General features: G+C 47.3%; 1 protein-coding gene across 1 annotated transcript; it reads right to left on the reverse strand.

Moving 5' to 3' along the window:
• Positions 1 to 3925: 3925 nt before the first annotated feature.
• LOC124655337 (auxin-induced protein 15A-like) lies at positions 3926 to 4213 on the reverse strand. Its single transcript, XM_047194254.1, has one exon. The coding sequence runs from the start codon at positions 4211 to 4213 to the stop codon at positions 3926 to 3928; it is 288 nt and encodes a 95-aa protein (XP_047050210.1).
• Positions 4214 to 19372: the final 15159 nt, after the last annotated feature.

Below are 19372 nucleotides of genomic sequence, written 5' to 3' on the forward strand. Positions count from 1 at the left end.
TGATCGGACGACGACGCTTCTGCACTATTTTCTTCTTGGAGTTGTCATTTTTGAAAAACTTGGACTTCAGGTATTATCTTGGTGGTGTTTGTGCTACTGCTACAAGGCTGGAACACTATAGTGAGATTTTTCATTTTAATTTTTTTTTTGGTTTGTGTGCATCCGTACTGCCATTAGGGTATTGCGTTGTTACGACGACCGAGTGTAATTGCTATTTTCACGATATTAATATATTCTATTTATCAAAAAAAGTTATAAACTCATAAATATTTAAAGGAAGTTAAAACCATAAAAACACAATTACAAACTGTTTTTTTCTTGATCGTGTAGAGTTAGGTTCTTAAAAAAGAGAGAGCGCTATTTTTGTGTTGCCCCGATTATTGACACACACGGTGGATCTTTAACTTCAACTCCCGCCTTTGACAACCTATGGAATCCTTGACTTCACAAATGGTCCACCAAATCAACAATGCAAGAAGCGGACGACCCACATTGTCATTACGAGATAAAACCACTGAAGGCAGATAAAGAAAATAAAATCACATTGAGTAAAAGCTTAATATATTCCCTCCGTTTTTATTTACTTTGCGCTCTATGTGTAGTCAAATTTGGTCCATGTTTGGTCAAAGTTGGCGCGCTGAGCTCCCTTGGTGGTGTGCAGCGGTGTGGCCTGATCTGGGCCGTCTTGTGTCTGGAGGAGGTCGCGTCTTCTGCGCCTACTCCTGCGTGTGATGGGCTGCTCCACCTGCATCACATGGAAGCCGGGGCAGCATCCCCGGGCACGGCAACGACGACCTCCTTCTCCTCCGGAGGTGGACAACCTCGTTGGGATATGGGATGGGGATCCTGGGATCCCACACCGATCTTCGGCTGTGATTATTCAGTCGATGACGAACTTCGGGTTGCATGACAGCAAGTGAAAACCGTGGCTCAACCTCGATCTTGGCAGATGGTGGCATCGTTGCTTGGCGTCGTTACCTTGTCATAGGAATCATTTTTGCTAGTCCCATCACTTCACTCGGGGTCCTCCGGGGGTAACCCCAGATATGGGTCTCCCGGATCGAATGATGGAGGCACCCGACGTCATTACTCCTAGTAAGGGTATCGTATTAGGAGCGGAGGTAAGCTGGTATGGTCTGGAGGTGGACCGGTGGACCGGTGTGTTTCTACTGCATCGATGATAATGGGTCTCGACGACGTGGTGCCACGCAAATGGCGGAGCCAGCCGTTGGTCAAAGCCTGGGAAGCTGCCATTCCACTTGCCCATAAAAAATCTTCATTTCATCTTCATTAGGCGGTAGTACCACAAGGGAGTTGAGCAACTTAGCCCGGGCAGCCGCCCGTGCATGCCGGGCCCTGGCTCCGCCACTGGTGCCACGGGGTACCGACATGGAGGGGCAGTATCTAGCATCATAGTGATGTCGGCGGTAGGATAGGCAAAATTTATGCGGATCTTAACCATTATGAAGATTGCTTATAGGTTCTATGGCATTGATAGTTTTTGTGGCGTGTGAATGATGTGCACTCTAAGAGTCTGCTAATCCAGATGTAACGCTCTCGTTTCTCCTAAAGGGCATCTTGGGGTATGTGAATGTTCGTGGTCCTTAGACCATCTCTAGCAGACCCCGCATACCTGGCCTGCATCGCCCTATGCAGGCCGGTATGCCGGTTTTAGACCTTTTTTGACCCCGAGCAGATACCGCATACCGGGGCCGGCCCAAAAAAGCAATGCAGGCCCCCGCTCTCAGCCGCCGAAAACCCAGATATATGGCGGCCGAGAGGCCGTTTGCAGGTTGACCTGCATCCCATTTTCCCCTTCTTCCCCTCCATCTTCGCCGCCCACCTTCCACCTCCCGCGCGAGCACTCCGGCAACCCCTCCGCTCCCTCCGGGGAGAGCGCGGGGAGAGCTCGCGCGTGGCCGGCGCGGTCGAGCGGACGGAGACGGACCGGGAGCGCGCCGACCTCGCCCGCATGCGAGGCGCCCGCCGGTACACCAACCGGGGACGCCGCCCGTCGCCGCGCTTCTACCTCCGCGAGTCCGCCCGTTACGCGGCGGTGGTGGATACGCGTGAGCTTTCTCCTCCCGCGCATCCTTCCTCCTCCCGCGCGGCGGCGCGTTCGGGAGCTTCGTCCTCCCGCGTGGCGGTCCAGCTGCCTCCTCCCCCGAATTTGTCCTCGCGCCCGGTGCCGGAGGAGCAGATGCTCCCGGGTCGCGAGGGCGACTACGTCGATGACGACAACGAGCTCGAGCACGTCGTTGCCGCGCTGACGGACGCGCCGACCCTCCAGCCGGAGGATTTCGTCCGCGACGAAATGCTCGACGCCATGCTCTGGTCGGTGCAGGAGCTCACCACCGTGGCGGCGATTAGTAGTATGTATTAGGTTAATTTGCAATGTTCTGGCTTAAATTGTAATGGATCCGAACTTAATTTGCAACGTTCTAGTTTAAATTCAAACTGCAATATATGATTTTGCCTGTTCCCGCGAATTTTCTTGCGTTTTCCAGTTTAGGATGCCGTATCTGCTCCGCCCGAGCATTTTTCGACCTGCAAATGTCGATTTTCTCGGCCTGCATCAGTCATTTTTTGCGATACGGTTTGCAGTATCTGCTAGAGATGCTCTTAGCCGGTAGAGTGGTTTCATTGTCTTTCCAGAAATACAGAGGCGACACGATTTTTGTCCATTGTCGAGTTTGTATGTGTTGTGTAGTTTCTTTGGATTTTGTGATGGATGTTTTTTATGGGTTTTTTGTTAACTGTCTTAATAAAATATAATAAAGATTGTATGCATCTATTGGATGTAGATGCTGGGCGTCGCACCCTCCATTTTGAAAAAAAGGTTTTGTCATAGTCAAATTTTATCATGTTTGACTAAGAATATAGGAAACAATATCCATATTTATAATACAAAATGCATATAATACGAAAATATATTTTATGACAATTTCAAAAATAAGGCTTTAGATTGTACACTTTATTTTCCTAAATATTTGGTCAAACTTTGAAAAGTTTGATTTTGTCTAAATCTAGAACGCAAACTAATTGTAAACGGAGGGAGTACTCCCAACACTGCCGAAGAGTGGTTTCGGATACCAGCTCTCTCATTCCTTGGTCTACGACGATGGGTGAGATGGAGTAGGCTACAATAGCGACGCAAGCAGAGAGATGTGGAAAAACCCGAACTCGCGTGTTAGATATATTTTCGGTGTCAACCGAGCAAATGCTAATATAGATCGGCTCAAGGGCGTGGCCATGTTCACGTTCCAAATTCTAGTCGGTTACAGTAGCTCACGATCCAAAAGCTATCCTAACCGATAAACTGACGCTCCGTCAAAGACTTGGCTTTTCTAAATAGGAAAAATAAAGGTCTGCTTGAGGCTCAATTCACTCAACATAAACGCGGCGGCTGCATGCGTGGTGACGAGCGAGCGAGGAGGAGAAGCGTGTGTATAGCACTTCACTTCTTACTCACTTATTAAGTAATAGAACAATCTATCGTATAAGCTGGTCTAACTTCTTCTTAACTTTTCACCTCTCGATAAAAAGAGAATATCAGAGTTTACTTATTCCCATCAATATAATTTACAAGGGGTTCAAGGCTTCAAGCAGGTGCCATAGTACATCAACAACCAGTGCCACGTCGGATCCGAACAACAATTAATCCTTAGCTAAAGAGAAATGTGGTGCGACGGTGAGCAAATTAGCATCATTTAGCGAAAACAGAAATCTGATGAGACGTGAACATCGGAATTTACTTATCCCATGGATCATAATTTACAGGGTTCAAGCAAACGCGATTCTCAGCTAGAGACAAATGCATTCGTCCTAAAACAATCTATTCTTAGTAATCAACTAATAATCGTATCGGTGGCTGGACCGGCCGATGCATGCGCCGGCGCCGGTGTAGTCAGATGATGAGCTACAGCTAGTGGTGATCCACCGCTGCGGAGCCGACGATGTCGGCGAAGTCGCCCTCCGAACAGGGGATGGTGAGGCCGCCGGCGGCAGGGTGGTCGAAGCCGAACTCTTCCTCTACCCTCTTGAGGAGCACCAGGAAGGACGGATTCCTCAGGTACGCCGTCGGGATCACGAACCGCCTCCGCTGCTCCCCGACGTACACCGCGAAGTGCCCTCTCGGCACGTCAGCCGCGGACGATGACCGGCTCCTCGCCATGTGCAGCCTCGACATGAGGTGGTACAGCTTCCCCGCCATTGATCTCCTTCAATTCACACTACGAGCAAGACTGAGCTGATGGTTTGGTGTTGTTTCAGTTGCAGGAGAATGATCAGCGATGGTGATGAAGAGTGTGGTGGGAGTCGAGGCTAGCTCCGTATTTATAGCTCGGCATCGATCAGCGTGGAGATAGTACTGCTATATACTAGTTGTGTGGCCTGTGGGAGTGTGCGGTGAGCTGATCTGGTCAGTACTGGCATATGGCATGCGCTGCAACTAGTTGTGTGGCCGTTTCTCCTTGCTAAGCTGGAGCTGGACATGGCACATGATGAGCGTACTCACTACAACAAGACCATACGTATCGCAACGCATATCCACCAACGGTGATAAGATGCGTAGCAAGGTTCCACCTCCCCACTAACCACGATGAGTTTTTCCTTTTCTTTTAATCCCCACGACGAGTTAACCTCCCCCATATGCATCCGTACCTACTTTATTCTTATCACATCTACCTACTCCATCCCAATATCACGCAGCCAAACATGTAAATTTCTAACCTCCACAATCTTCTCTCGATTATTCTCGCCTGATCCGCCGCCGGCGCTAGCTTGCCGTCGACCTCCACGATGCGTCACGGCATGGAGTTCTCCTCTGAGATGTATCGTTTCTGTGTCTCAACATCAGGGCGCTGATATACCGTATAGGGATACCTAGGGCTGTCCGTCATGGTATCACAGATCCGGCTGGACAAGAAGCATTCTCGGTGACCTCCGCTTTGCTAGGTAATCCAGTTTCAGACTTGCATCCATCAATTTTCCATCTAGTTCTCCGTATGAAAGTTGCATGTAGTTGGATTCATGTTGATCGATTTGGATGAATGATGATGATTCACCATGTTGTCTATCTGTGTTAATTCGGGAAGATTATTTGCATCCTCCTTTTTCTCATTCGTTGTTTCTTGTGGTCCATCAGGTTTCGGTTTCTTGCAGCTATGTGATGTGCGTGGATAATTAATCAAAATTTCCAGTGAAGTTTGTTATGGCAGATTGATTCAATAAGCTGTGATGGTATCTCCGGTTATCCCAGGAATGGCTAGTCATCGAAGAAATTCAAGGATCAATTAATAGGTCAGGATATGTGCCATGTTTATTTTGAGAAGAAAATTGGTATCTCCTCATCAGTGTGATGAATCCGTTCCACTCTCAACCAGAAGCCATTGTTCCCAGGTACCCTGACACGAATACCAATTGCCAACAACTGCCCTCACCAAGCCTCGTTGATATTTACATGGAGCTAACGCATACGTACCTGAATTCTGTATATATAGTTCAATTTCAATAGGTCTTGTGCTTACTCAGCTTCAGAAGAGAGGTAAATCTTCAGTATTTGTGCACTGCAACTATGCGAAATATAAAGCCATGATTGTACATAAGAAGAGTTCAGAAAGTAATCAAAGTATGTTGTACGGCCTGGTGATGTCTTTTATCCAGAAGTTGTTATGGTCTGAAGTATATCAGTTTAGGCATGTCACATTTACTGGCCTACATGCTGAAGTGTGCAGATATATCTGCATAATTTAGCTGCATGTGCATACTCCAGCTAATTGCCTCTATTTCTAGAGATCTACTATCAATTTTATTTTCAGAGGGATGCTCATTGAGTCAGCACAACACAAAAGAATCTTAGCCAATTACTTTGCTGCATCTTTTGTCCTTCTAAAAAAATCTGGGAAGTATAACAGGTCTATCTGCTCCACTCATTTAGTCTTCTACTATGTGAACTACAACGAGTTTAGTTAAAATATTGAAGTCACTAAGCCTCAGGCTACTTCGTGCAAGTGATATTGGACTCCCAAGTAAGCTCTCCTCAACTGGTTGATGCAGCCTAGGAAAATCACTAGGATCTGGAAATTATGTCATCAAAAAATTTGTGCCAACAAATATATAACATATATATGACTGAAAGATTTCTTAGTTTCTGCAGTTTCTTTAACCTCGTAGTTCAGAGAAGATAATCATCAAGTTCCTTCCATGTTGTGAGAACTGGTCATGAAGAAAGATTACTTATCTCATGGCCTTCAAAATTTTGTTGCAGCGATTCTAAATTGTAATATGTATTAACTATTTTTTATCTCACTAATGGTACCATAACTATCTCAGTTTTTGTTGTTGTTGTAGATTGCTAAATAAATGGATGGTGCATGGATGAGATGCTGATAAGAAGTTGGAGAATAGTGCTTCTACCAGTTATACAATATGTTTTGGAATGTCATTTTCACATATACACATATTGTAATCATCAGATCATGTCCTTTGTAAAGCTACATAGTTGATTTAATATATGAGATCATTTTATACTATAGTGTGGTTCCTGTGTACTATCAGCATTGAACAAATAATTAATTATTGTGATATATGAGTTACCATTAATTGTTTGAGCTATCAAGAAAATCTTCCGAGATTTCGCAATGATCTATTATTTCCATTTTAAATCCAATTATGCAGGGAATCCACCAACGCATAGAAAGGGTTGTTAGGCTCTAATGATATACGTTGGTATCCTACAACGCTTCTTCATGCCTGTTACCAACGCATGTATATGTGTTGTTGTAGACCCTTGCAACGCCACCTACGGCAACGCATACTAATTCCGTTGGTGTAGATGCTACCAACGCTTATATGGACATTTGGCAACGCATCATTGCATTGCTGAAGGGGGGTCCTGTTGTAGTGACTGCTCCTATACGTATCTGAATATCTATCGATCTAATCAAATTAGAATACAGTAGTACTATATTTGAATTCTGAATATCTATCTGCTATCTGTCTAATCAAGTTAGGATACTATATATCCCAGTGCTGCAGAGATGAATGGGCGGGGCCAGTGTGTCGCGACTCGCGAGGCGGCGCGCGGCACGAGTGCATCGTACCTGCTAGATGTATATGCACGGTGAAGTTGGTTGGTGCGTGAGCGTCGACCAGCTCGGGAGTCGGGAGGCAGCTCCAGCCATGGGCCATGGCTGCCGCTCGATCCTCTCTACTCTCTCCGGTGACGCCACACCAGACGCTTGACTTCGGTTCTTCTGCGTCAGATTGGGCGTTGCGCCGTTGTGTTCAGACGGTGATCGCTTCACAAGACTCAGGTCACCTTAGCGAGGTCCATGGATCTTCGAAGTAATAATTTTGTAAGAATTGTTAGAAAATATTTTGTGGAAATTAACAAAACCTGGTTCTTGTTCTGGTAAGTCAATGTATAAAACAGAAGTCCGTACGCGAATTGGCCATTGCTGCGGTCTGTTGAGAGAACTGAAGGTCGTGTGCAAATTTTCCGTATTGTTCATCGTTTTTTTCGAATGGACCAAGGGACACATGGGGTGCATCATTTGCATGAGTGTTTGGGCGGATGCGACGGATGCTCCAAAGTTCTTGACCAGCAGCCTGCGTGCCTCCATACCCGCCTGATTTCTCTATGCTGGGATTGAATGATTACGGGACTGATGGAAAACCGGGGGCTCATGTATCTATCCTGGTATTCTGATACGTCTTCAGCGTAGAGACTCCGGCTGCCAGCTTGGAAGCCATGGCCGGTGTCGTTGCTGAATGTTACTGACACTTGAGCTAGCAAAACTGAAACAGTGTGTCCAAGCTTGTATTTTCTAAAACGAAGCTACTAAAGAGAGTTTGTAGATCGACAGTTTAATCATCTCTTTTAGACTGAAAATTGTGCAGTCTATCTGTAGTATCAAAAATTGCATATTATATCAAGCTTCCTGGATGGGTTATTCTCGTTTACTTTGTAACAAAAAATGCAAATTATATCTTCATCAAGTCAGCAGTCTGAGCAGAGAATACAAGCTAAGGGTCTGTTCGGTTTTTGGATGAAGTGGAATGGTTCCATTCCATTCCATTTCATCCCATCCCATCCCATTTCATCTAGGTGTTCGGTTGATTTCAGAAGATGTGGAATGGAATGGAATCTAATTAGTCTAAACATCCAATTAATTAGACCCTAATTTAATCTAATTAGTCTAAACATCCAATTTTAGACCACAGGAGAGGAGCAAGGTCGCACCACGCCCGCGCCCGGCGACCTCCGCGCCCCCGCCCGCGTCAGCGACCGTCGGAGCAGAGGGAGGAGCTCGAGGGAGGGGAGGCCGGGTGGCGCGTAGAACTCCCGTCGATGGAGGAGGCGGGGCCGGGGAAGGAGGCGAGGGTGGCGGCGAGGGTGGCGGGCATGGCAGAGGGCGGAGGGCGGCGGTGAGGATGCCGCGCCGCAGCATCGCCGGGGAAGGAGGCGAGGGTGGCGGAGGGCGGCGAGCATGGCGGAGGGCGGCGGTGAGGGGTGGCCCGTCGGCGCGCATGAGCTCGAGAGAGGGGAGAGAGAGGAGGTCGCGGGGAAGAAGGGATTTGCACGATAACAGAGCCCGTTCCACTTCGTTCGACCGAATCGGCCGGACGGGCTCGTTCCGTATCTACAGAGAATATTCGCTTTTGAGGAACGCGTTGGTTCCGTTCCATCCCAGAACCGAACGCAGGAATCGCCCTGAGGAACGACTTGATTCCATTCCGTTCCATCCGGTTCTGAAACCGAAGAGACCCTAAATTGTTTCGATTAATGAAATGATACGTTGCTGTTCTTGAAAAAATGATACGTTGTACACTTGTTCCTCTCTGGTTTTTGTTTAAATCCTATTCTGCAACCTCGGGCATGATTGCATGAACAATTCTTTTTTTTTAAGAAAATATGAATACGTTGCGATCCATGACTAAACCAAGCAATGGTAAAATAGCTGCTAACCCGTTGCAATAAAACAAATCTTCCAAACACAAACTTCCTATTATTAACAAAAAAGCTTACACCAAGTTCAGTATGAAATAGCGGCCTCTGAATGGTGTGTTTTTACAGCATCTCATTTTCCTACCGAATAAAGATATATATCTACAGTCAAATGATAGAGTGTTACAATAGGATCTAGCATGGGAAAATGGAAAATAGGGATGAAATAACGTAAATGCGGCGACGGGCCTTCATCTCCTCGCGCGGTAGGTGGTGGCGCCGGCCTTTCATCCCCACACGGTGGGACCTCCGCTTGCTGCAGATCAACGACCCTGGACGACGAGGTGCACACGGCGGAGATGGACGCCGGGGCGGTGAGCCTGGATTCTTCGGCGACCTTGGCGATCGCCGTGGCCGTGAGGGCAGCACGGCGCCTGGTTTGGGGACACGGCGCAGCTAATTCCCTCAGCTCCGCGTGGTGGCGGTGGTGTCCGCTAAGAACTCTGGCATGTTGTTGGGAGCCGGAGGGCGACGACATGGGGGCCGTTGTTATGCCTAATAAAGCCCGCGGTCCTTGGCTTTATCTCGTGTCAAGATAAAGATCTGCTTGATGCCTTTCCTACTTGATCTGGCCGGAGTGTCGAGTTCCGAAAGGCTCCATCGACGGACTCCCTTGGGGACCTCATGCCTAGAGATTGCTGGATCGGATGGGATTCGATCGTGCAAACTCATGTCTTTTTCCGACCGTTTTGTTTTAGGAGGGAGCGGCGCGAAGCTCTGCTATATGTTGTCATTATGGGACATATCTTTTTTGTACCATGGTGAAGTTGAAGGTGGAGAATGACATGGAAGCCAAGATTTAAGAACTAGTAATGGGGATTCAAATATTTACGGCGATGAGAAACTTACTTGGTCCTTTGGGATTCGTAGCACAGCGGCATGCAATGGGGGGCGACAACACATGAGTACTTCAAGGTCTTACTTTTCAGGATGAAAATCCAAGGTCTCATCTTAATTTGTTATCTGGCAATGTTCTTGTTGAAGATATTGTTTTGAGAGCGGAGATTTTTTTCAGGGTGAAAACTTAAGATCTTTGATCTGGTTTTTCATTTTAATTCTTTTTGTTTTGGGTATTGCGTTGTTACGGCGACCTAGTGTAATTGCTATTTTCACGATATTAATATATTATGTTTATCAAAAAAAGTTATAAACTCATAAATATTTGAAGGAAGTTAAAGCCATAAAAACAGAATTACAAACTGTTTTTTTTCTTGATAAGACGCATCATTGATCGTGTAGAGTTAGGTTCTTAAAAAAGAGAGAATTTAAGCTGTTTTTGTGTTGCCCCGAATATTGACACACACGGTGGATCTTTAACTTCAACTCCCGCCTTTGACAACCTATGGTGTCCTTGACTTCACAAATGGTCCACCAAATCAACAATGCAAGAAGCGGACGACCCACATTGTCATTACGAGATAAATACACTGAAGGCAGGTTTTGGGCCGCGCTGACCGTCGGTCGGCCGACCAAAATCCCCAAATCGGTTGCTTCTCCCACCGTACGATGCGATTACATGAACCGTTAGATCGTGGCAACCAGAAAAGAAAAAAACGAACAAACCATCGCTCGGGGCGAGCGAGCCTCGTCGCTCTCGCGACAGCCAAGACGCGCGGGGCGAGGCTGGAGCGGCCACCGGTGACGGGAAACGGCGCCTCCCGGCCTCCTCCAACCCAATCTGGCCATGGCTCACCTCCTCCACGACATCCTCTTCCCTAGAAGAGCTCCAACGGCGGGATCGAACCAACCTCCACGAGCACCACCTCCACCCCCGCGGCAAGCAACTTCCGATCCGTCTGCTCCGGCTAGTCATAGAGCTCTGACGAGGTTCCAGAACCCTGAAGTGGTATTCGCAACATCTGCTCATGGATCAACTGGAGGCCAGCAGGTACTAGCTCAGTTCCCTTCACAAACCCTAGGATTTGACTGTTAATGTTGTTTACAACATTAATTTGTTATGTTAGCAACAAAACCAAATGTTGTTAGGCATACTGAAAATTGTTGTGTATGATACCCTGAAAAAATGTTGTTGCTGCCCTGGAAAATGCTGTTAATACCCTGGAAATTGTTGTTCTACATTTTGGACGAAATTCACTACATATGATGTGTAATTGTTGTGTATGAGGTTGTTGTGTATGCAAGAGAACTGTGAGTAAATTAACAATGTTAACAATGTAAAATCAATAAGTTTACAACATTAATATGTTATGTTAGCAACAAAACCAAATGTTGTTAGTCACACTGAAAATTGTTGTGTATGATACCCTGAACATTGGTGTTAATACCCTGAAAATTGATGTTGATTCCCTGGAAATTGTTGTTCTACATTTTGGACGAAATTCTCTACATATGATGTGTAATTGTTGTGTATGAGATTGTTGTGTATGCAAGAGAACTGTAAGTAAAAATAACAATGTAAAATATATAAGTTTACAACATTATTTTTTTGTGTTAGCAACAAAACCAGATGTGAACTAACAGATCATTCAAAAATAACAGGAAAATGCGGATGATGAAGCTGAATCAGGTGCAGGCTTTTTCAACCTTAACCAGCCGCTTGACTCAGATGATGAAGATGACAACCATGAGCCGATCCAGGAAAATGGAGAAAGTGGTGGTGAAGGCAACTTTGATGAAGATGTATCGTCACAACCTATTGTCCCATTTGTTGGCATGCAGTTTGATAATGAAGATGTTGCACTCAAAGTATACAATGAATATGCATACAAGATGGGCTTCGGTACTAGGATTTGTAGCTCCAAGTACAGCCGCAAGAGGGGATGTGAACAAGTGCTAATAAACAGGGTGTTCGAGTGTGTGCACGCTAGAAAGGGAGCAGCTGCTGCAGCAACACTTGGAGGTACATCAGAGAGCGCTGCAAGAAAGCAATGTTCTGCAACACATATGAGCAGCGGGAGCAAAAACAGTAGCCACCAGCCTGCTAGTGCCTCAATGGAAATGTCAGATTCTAGGCAGAGAAACAGGGTGGTTCGTCACAATTGCAAAGCTCACATGATCATTTCGTTGAGAGAGGGATCATTCACTGTTACAACATTCACCAGTGAGCACACACATCCTCTTGTCAAAGAGCTTGGACGTCGTAGGTACTACCGGTCTCATCGCAAGATCCCGGAAGAAGACCTCGAATTCTTGGAACTAATGCATAACCGAAATCTGAAAACATCTGATATTATGGGTATGCTGGGTGATGTACATGGAGGCGACATACGAACTTTGGGGTATGTTAAGAGGGATGTTGCAAATGAGAGATCCAAGATGAGGGCAAAATTGTTGTTTCGGGACATGGACCTAACATTGGAATACTTCAAGAAGCGACAAGATGAGAACCCAAACTTCTATTATGCAAAAGATGTCGATGAAGATAATGCTGTTCGAGCGCTGTTTTGAGTTGATGAAAGGACCAGATTGTTGTACCCCAAGTACAAAGATTGTGTATTTTTCGATACAACATTCTGCACCAACCGCTACAATATGCCATTTGCACCAATTGTTGGAATCAACAACCATCTGCAGACAGTGGTGCTAGGCTGTGCTTTGCTTGCCAATGAGACAAAAGATGGTTTCAGGTGGGTGTTTGAAAGGTGGCTTGAAGCAATGGATGGAGTCCAACCGGACCACATAATGACCTACCAAGATCAAGCAATGGGAAAGGCCATTTTAGAAGTAGTCTATGATGCAATCCACCGAAACTGCTTTTGGCACGTGATCCGAATCGCGAAAACAAAGGTTGGGAAGCCAATGCAACAAGGAGAGCCTTTTGCACAAGCATTTTGGGCATGCATCTTTGACACAGATACCGTTGAGCAGTTTGAAGCTAGTTGGAAACATGTGATGACTTGGTTCCAAATGGAACAAAATAAGCATCTAAAAAACATGTGGGACTCGAGGAAAAAGTGGGCTCCCATATATTTTAGGAGGAACTTTTTCCCTTTCACGAGTACAACGGGCAGGTCTGAGGGGCTCAACTCTTACTTCAAAACTTTGGTTCACCCGTCTGACTCGGTGTTCACGTTTGTGAGGCAGTTTGAACTATGCCAAGACATGATGCTCGACAGAGAAGACAATGCAGGGTTCATTATTGAGACAACAGAACCACCATTGTGGGGCAGGTGAGGTGTTGTAGTTGTTACAAATTTAATTCTGTGTTAAGAACAAGCAATAAGTGTGTTGACAACAATAAAATAAAGTGTTAACAACAATTTTAGTAACAATGAAAAAGGAAGTGGTAGGTTTGTAACATTATTTTCCTTTGTGAACAACATCTAGTAACTTTGTGAACAACAACTATTAGCAGTGTTTACAACAACTATTATAACAAATGGAAATTGTAGAAGTAGTTTTGTAACATTTGTTTCCTCCTTGTTTTACAATTACTAACAGTGTTAACAACAACTGTTTTGAGCAGGCTCAACATTGAGAAGCAAGCATCAGTATTCTACACTAGAGAAGTATTCGACCGATTCCAGAAACTTATTGCTGAGAACACTGCCTTTACCCTTGAGCAACAACAAAATGATGCTAGTCTACGCTTTTCCCTGGTTGCTAGTGATAGGAGAGACACTAGAACATACCAAGTTGAAGCTGATGTTGCAAATGGATTATATGATTGCAGCTGCAACATTTTTGATATGTGTGGACTAATTTGTCCCCACATAATCAGGGTCATGGTGCACTTGAATATCCAGATGATACCAGATAGGTACTTGTTAGAAAGGTGGTCTCAAGCAGCTAGTAAAGGTGCTCCAGTTCCTGATGCCAACACCCGTCCTCACATGTTTGGCATCCCTGGAACGAACACTCTGAGGTACAACAGGCTATGCCGCAAGATGAGTCGCCTGGCATCCGATGCGTGCTTTAGTGATGAAACTTATGAGTTGGTGTCTGCAGCAATTGATAGTGTTAGTGCTGTTGTTGATGCAAAGAGAAGAGGTGGAGACACACAACAAGATGGTGAACCTGATGTGGTTCAGGTGCAAGCGCAACTACAAACAGCACAAGGAGGGTTGCGAAACCCACCACGGAAACAACCTAAGGGCCGCCCGAAAGAATCGGAGAAGCGAAAGAAGCCTCTACTTGAACAACGTGAAGATGCTGCAAAGAAGATGTTGACTGCCAAAACCCACCGGCGGGCAGCGGCCTTGTCAACACCGTAGAGCCGGGAAGAGCCTAGAGCTGCGGCTGGCTGAGACCCCTCCGAGCGACGGCCCGCAATGCTCTTCTGGTCACACGCGGCGATGCGAAGTGCAAGGGCGTGCCACCCGACCTATACCTGGTCGTGAAGGTGATGGGGATGCCTCGCTTAGTTTCCGCAGTGGCATACATGTAAACATTAAATACGAGCCTCGATCGGCTCTCAGGTTATCCCGTGAATCGGCTCAAAGAGCCGATCCACCCATGATTCGTACGGGGTGCACGAATACTTGGTGGTCCTGCTTGATCAAGATAAAGCTAATGAGATCTACGACGATTTAGGGTTTTCACCGCATAATCGGATCATCCTACTCCAGAGTTGGGCCTCGCGGCCACGCACGGTGCTCGTAAGCCGATCCTAAACAAGGCCTAAAAACCAACATGAAGTTGATCCTCGGAACATCCGGTTTAGGACTTGCGAACGCCACCCTACGTGCCACCGGATCCTCCCCCTTTGTAAGGCCTAACTATTGCGTATATTAAACTAATCCTTGTAGAACAAGGAGCAATCGTAACGGATCAGATCTACTAAATAATGATCAAGCGGGTGCCGCCCCACACCCGAGATAGGTGTGAGGGCGGCTAGATATGCAAGGGTCGCACTACGTAAGCATGCTTAAACGAAGAACAATGCTAACCCTAACACATCTATGATAACTACGTTGCTCGCCATCAAAAGCGCTTCAGTACGAGCAACGCATGACCAACGCGGGGCTTGTGCTGCCTAGATCGCAAGATGCGATCTAGGCAGCATGTCGCTTACCTGATAGAAACCCTCGAGACGAAGGAGTTGGCGATGCGCCGAGATTGGTTTGTTTTGGGTTGAACGTGAGTTGTTGTTTATTCCATAAACCCTAGATACATATTTATAGTCCAAGTGGACTTTCTAATTTAGGCGTGCACCTAACCGTGCACGGGTAAAACTCTAACTCCTAACTTTAAGATACGATCTAATATATTACGTATAAATGGGCCATCTAGCCCAACTTTGCATACAAGGCCGATCTTCGTATTCTCTCCATATATAACCTTCAAGCTTATCTCGATCGTGGCCCACTTCCACCTTGGTCAAATTCTGGTGATAACACATGCCCCCCGGTTTTGGAAATGATATTTCCAAAATCATTACGTTTTTTCTTTCGTCGGGTCATGTCATGGCAGAGCAGAACCATTGCAGCATTTTTCGTCATGATGCCCTCGCCCTCTCGATCGCTCCGCGCGATTTGACCGTTGTCTTTGGGTACCGCCTCCTCGAAAACTCGCCGTGGCATTGAATTTTTTCACCGTAGCCCCCTTTTATTTAACCGCTCCGAGCAGTTCGCCATTTCACCATCCTCGCTCCGTCCTCGGCCATCGGCACCAAAAACCCCCAAACTCCCACAGCCCATGTCTTCCTCTTCTTCCTCTTCCTCGTCGGTCTTCCACGACTCCTCCTCCGAGCTTTCCTACGGGTCCTCCTCCTCCCGCGAGACGCCGCCGGACATCCGCGCCCCAGAAGCATGGGACCTGGAAGACCACGCCTCCTCTGTCTGGTCCGAAGACGACCAGTCCCTGACCAGCGGGGACGAAGATCTTCAATTCCTCGCCGTCGGGAACTCGGAGTCGGAGAGCGAGGACGACCAGCTCCCCCGGGACGGCTGCCCCACCTCTGAAGAAGAGGAAGAGGAAGACGACGACGACGACGACGAATCCCTCGAGGGTTACCCGCCAGCGAAGCGCCTCCGCATGTGGTGGGACGACGACAGCAGCGACGATGAAGACGAAGATGAAGCTCCCGTAAAGGGCTATGGGAGCAGCGACGAGGAACCCATCGGCAGCAGTACCGATGAGAGTTCCGAGGACGACGACGAAGGAAGCGATGGCCCGTAGATTAAGATCTACTAGTATAGGCCTAGCAGTAGTAGATTGGTCAATAGACCCTTCTTTTGTTCTTCCTTCTCGAGCAATCGGCTCTTTCTTTGTAAGAAATCCCCTTATCAATGAAGAAAATCCCTTAATTAATTTCGCTCCCTTGCCGATTATCGAATGGAGTTGTCGTACAGGGAGCCGACGGCAGAATATCGGCTCATCTTGCTGTCTGAGGCCAAGCTGTTGTATAAACTTATTTCGCTAAAGTCGATATCAGCGTATCGGCTCTGTTCTCTGAAGTCGATGCCCGTGCATCGGCTGTGCTTGCATACTGTTAATCTCCATACGTTTTCTCAAGTCGATGCCTGTACATCGGCTGTGATTTTCTATATATATATATATATCTCTTTTTTTTTACCGGCCGATTCTGGAATCGGCCCCCACATCTTACTGTCCATCATCCCACATGCTTGGGAAATATTTCTTGAGGTGTTGACCATTAACAGCCACGGGGAACTTTTCGCCGCTCAATTCCTCCAGCATGTATGCATTACCCTTCAAGGCCCGGACAACTTTGTACGGACCGTGCCAATTAGGAGACCACTTGCCATATGCCTTATCCCCGGTTCCCAATGGCAACACAGCCTTCCCACACAAGATCGCCAACTTGGAACTCCTTTGGCCTAACCTTTTTGTTGTAAGCACGAGCCACCCCGGCTTTGTTCTCCTTAATCTTCTCCAACGACCAAAGCCCGAGTTCCGTTGCGTCCTCAATAGTGTCGCTCATCAAAGCTGCATATTCTTCAGCTGTCGGATCATTCCGAAACGTGACACGTCTTGATCCAGCCGTAATTTCCCAAGGCAATACGGCCTCCCGTCCATAGACAAGCTGGTACGGCGAGGTCTTTATAGCTCCATGGCACGACATGCGGTAGGCCCATAATGCTTCGATAACTTCTCGTGCCAATCCCGAGGGTTCTCGTCAATTTTCCTCTTGATCAGCCTTGATCGGGCTCGATTGGACGCCTCGGCCTGTCCGTTAGCTTGAGCATAGTATGGGGATGATCGGATCAGCTTAATCCCTACGTCATCACGTAACTTCCCGAATCCTTTAGAAGTAAAGACCGAACCTCCATCGGTCGTGATAGTCCGGGGAATTCCAAACCTATGAATGACGTGTTCTTTCACAAACTTGATCACGTCCTCTGATTTCACCTTTTTCATAGGGACGGCTTCCACCCACTTGGTGAAGTAATCTGTGATAACCAAAATCCATTCATGTTTTTTACTTGATGCCGGATGGATTTTGCCGATCATATCCATGCCCCACCCCCGAAACGGCCAAGGCTTGATGATGGGGTTCATCGCTGATGCTGGCACCATCTGAATTTTTCCAAACATCCGACATGCTTGGCACCCTCGTAATAATTGAAGCAATCTTCAAGCATAGTGGGCCAATAAAACCCCGATCGCCCGATCAACCACTTCATCTTATGAGCCGACCGATGTGTTCCACAGTGCGCCTTCATGCACCTCATGTAAGAGCCGATTAGACTCAGTCGGTCCTAGGCACTTGAGTAGCAACCCTTCCAATGTCCCGTAGAACATATCGTCTCCTATAAGGACATACTTCATGGCTCGTATCTTACCCGTTTAGGTGCCCCCGAGCCGAATCTTTCAAATAATCGAAGATCTCGGCTCTCCAATCATTCTCGTTCCGTGAATTGTATCTCGAACTTCCGATCCGTCGGCTATATCTATGTAGCCTGACGCCATTTGTGCGAGATTGTTGGCATCGGTATTCCGGGACCTTGGGATCCAATTAAAGTTGATGTACCGGAACTGTGTCATCAACTCACGGCATTCCACCCAATATGGGAACAGCGATTCACTTTCGCAATTATATTCCTCCGTGAGCTGGTTAATCACCAACTTTGAGTCTCCAAAGAGCTCTACAGCTTCCGCTCCGGCTTCCAATAGCAATTCCATTCCCTTACGTATTGCCTCATATTCTGCTACGTTGTTGGTGCAAGGGGTAGATAATCTGATGGAGAAGGAGTATTCTGCCCCCCGAGGCGACACGAGCAGAATGCCGATGCCGCAACCATCGTCACAAACCGATCCATCGAAGAACATAGCCCATGCACGTATGGATAGTGCTGCTATATTGGTGCTGATCCGTTCAGCGATGAGATCGGCCAACGCTTGGCCCTTGACCGCCGTCAGCAGCTGGTATCGGAGATCAAATTCCGACAGACGCAAGCATCCATTTACCGAGTCGGCCTTTCAAAACAGGGGCCGACAACATGTGTTTGACGACGTCTGATTTACGGATGACGATGATCTCTGCCGTCGAAGGATGTGATGAAGCTTGGTGCAGGTGAAGAATAAGCAGAGGCAAAGTTTCTCGACCTCGTGGTATCTTGTCTCCGCGTCCAACATCCTTCTCGCCGAGGTAGAAAACGACTCTCTCAACGCCATCGTAAAGTTGCACCACCACCGAAGCAATGGACGTGTCGGCCATCGACGGTAGATGTAGAATGGCCTCGTCTTGCTCGGGGCGGAACGAGCACGAGCGGCGTCGTCGATATCGCTTAATTTCATCAAACGCCTGTTGCTGTTCTGCCCCCCAATGAAACTCGTCGTCAGATTTAGTCTTCACCAGCGCCATGAACGGCTCGATTCGTCCTGACAGATTAGAGATGAACCGCCGGACGAAATTGATCTTGCCGATGAGGCGTTGAAGCTCCTTTTTCGTGGTCGGCGGCTGCATGGTACGCACCGCCTCCCCGACTTTTCAGTGCCGATCTCAATCCCCCGTTCATGAACCGGAAAACCTAGGAATTGACCAGCCGTCACGCCAAAGGCACACTTCTTCGGATTCATTCTCAGCCCGAATTTCCGAGTCCGGTCTAGGACGCGCCGTAGATCGTCCAAGTGCCCCTCCATGGAGACTGATTTGACCACCACGTCGTCGATATAGATCTCCACCAACTTGCCGATCAGATCATGAAATATATAATTCATGGCTCGTTGGTACGTTGCACCAGCATTCTTCAACCCAAAGGTCATGACCACGTACTCGAACAAGCCTACCGCCCCGGTACCCCGAATGCGGTCTTGTGTATGTCTTCCGGAGCCATGAAAATCTGATTATAACCGGCGTTGCCATCCATGAAGCTCAACACCTTGTGGCCAGCAGCGGCGTTTATCAATGTTTCCGCCACGGGCATCGGATATTCGTCCTTTGGGGTAGCTCTGTTAAGATCTCGGAAATCGATGGCCACGCGCCACCGGCCGTCC

The sequence above is a fragment of the Lolium rigidum genome, chromosome 1 (genome assembly GCF_022539505.1).
Source record: "Lolium rigidum isolate FL_2022 chromosome 1, APGP_CSIRO_Lrig_0.1, whole genome shotgun sequence".
In the NCBI taxonomy this organism is placed as follows: Eukaryota; Viridiplantae; Streptophyta; class Magnoliopsida; order Poales; family Poaceae; genus Lolium; species Lolium rigidum.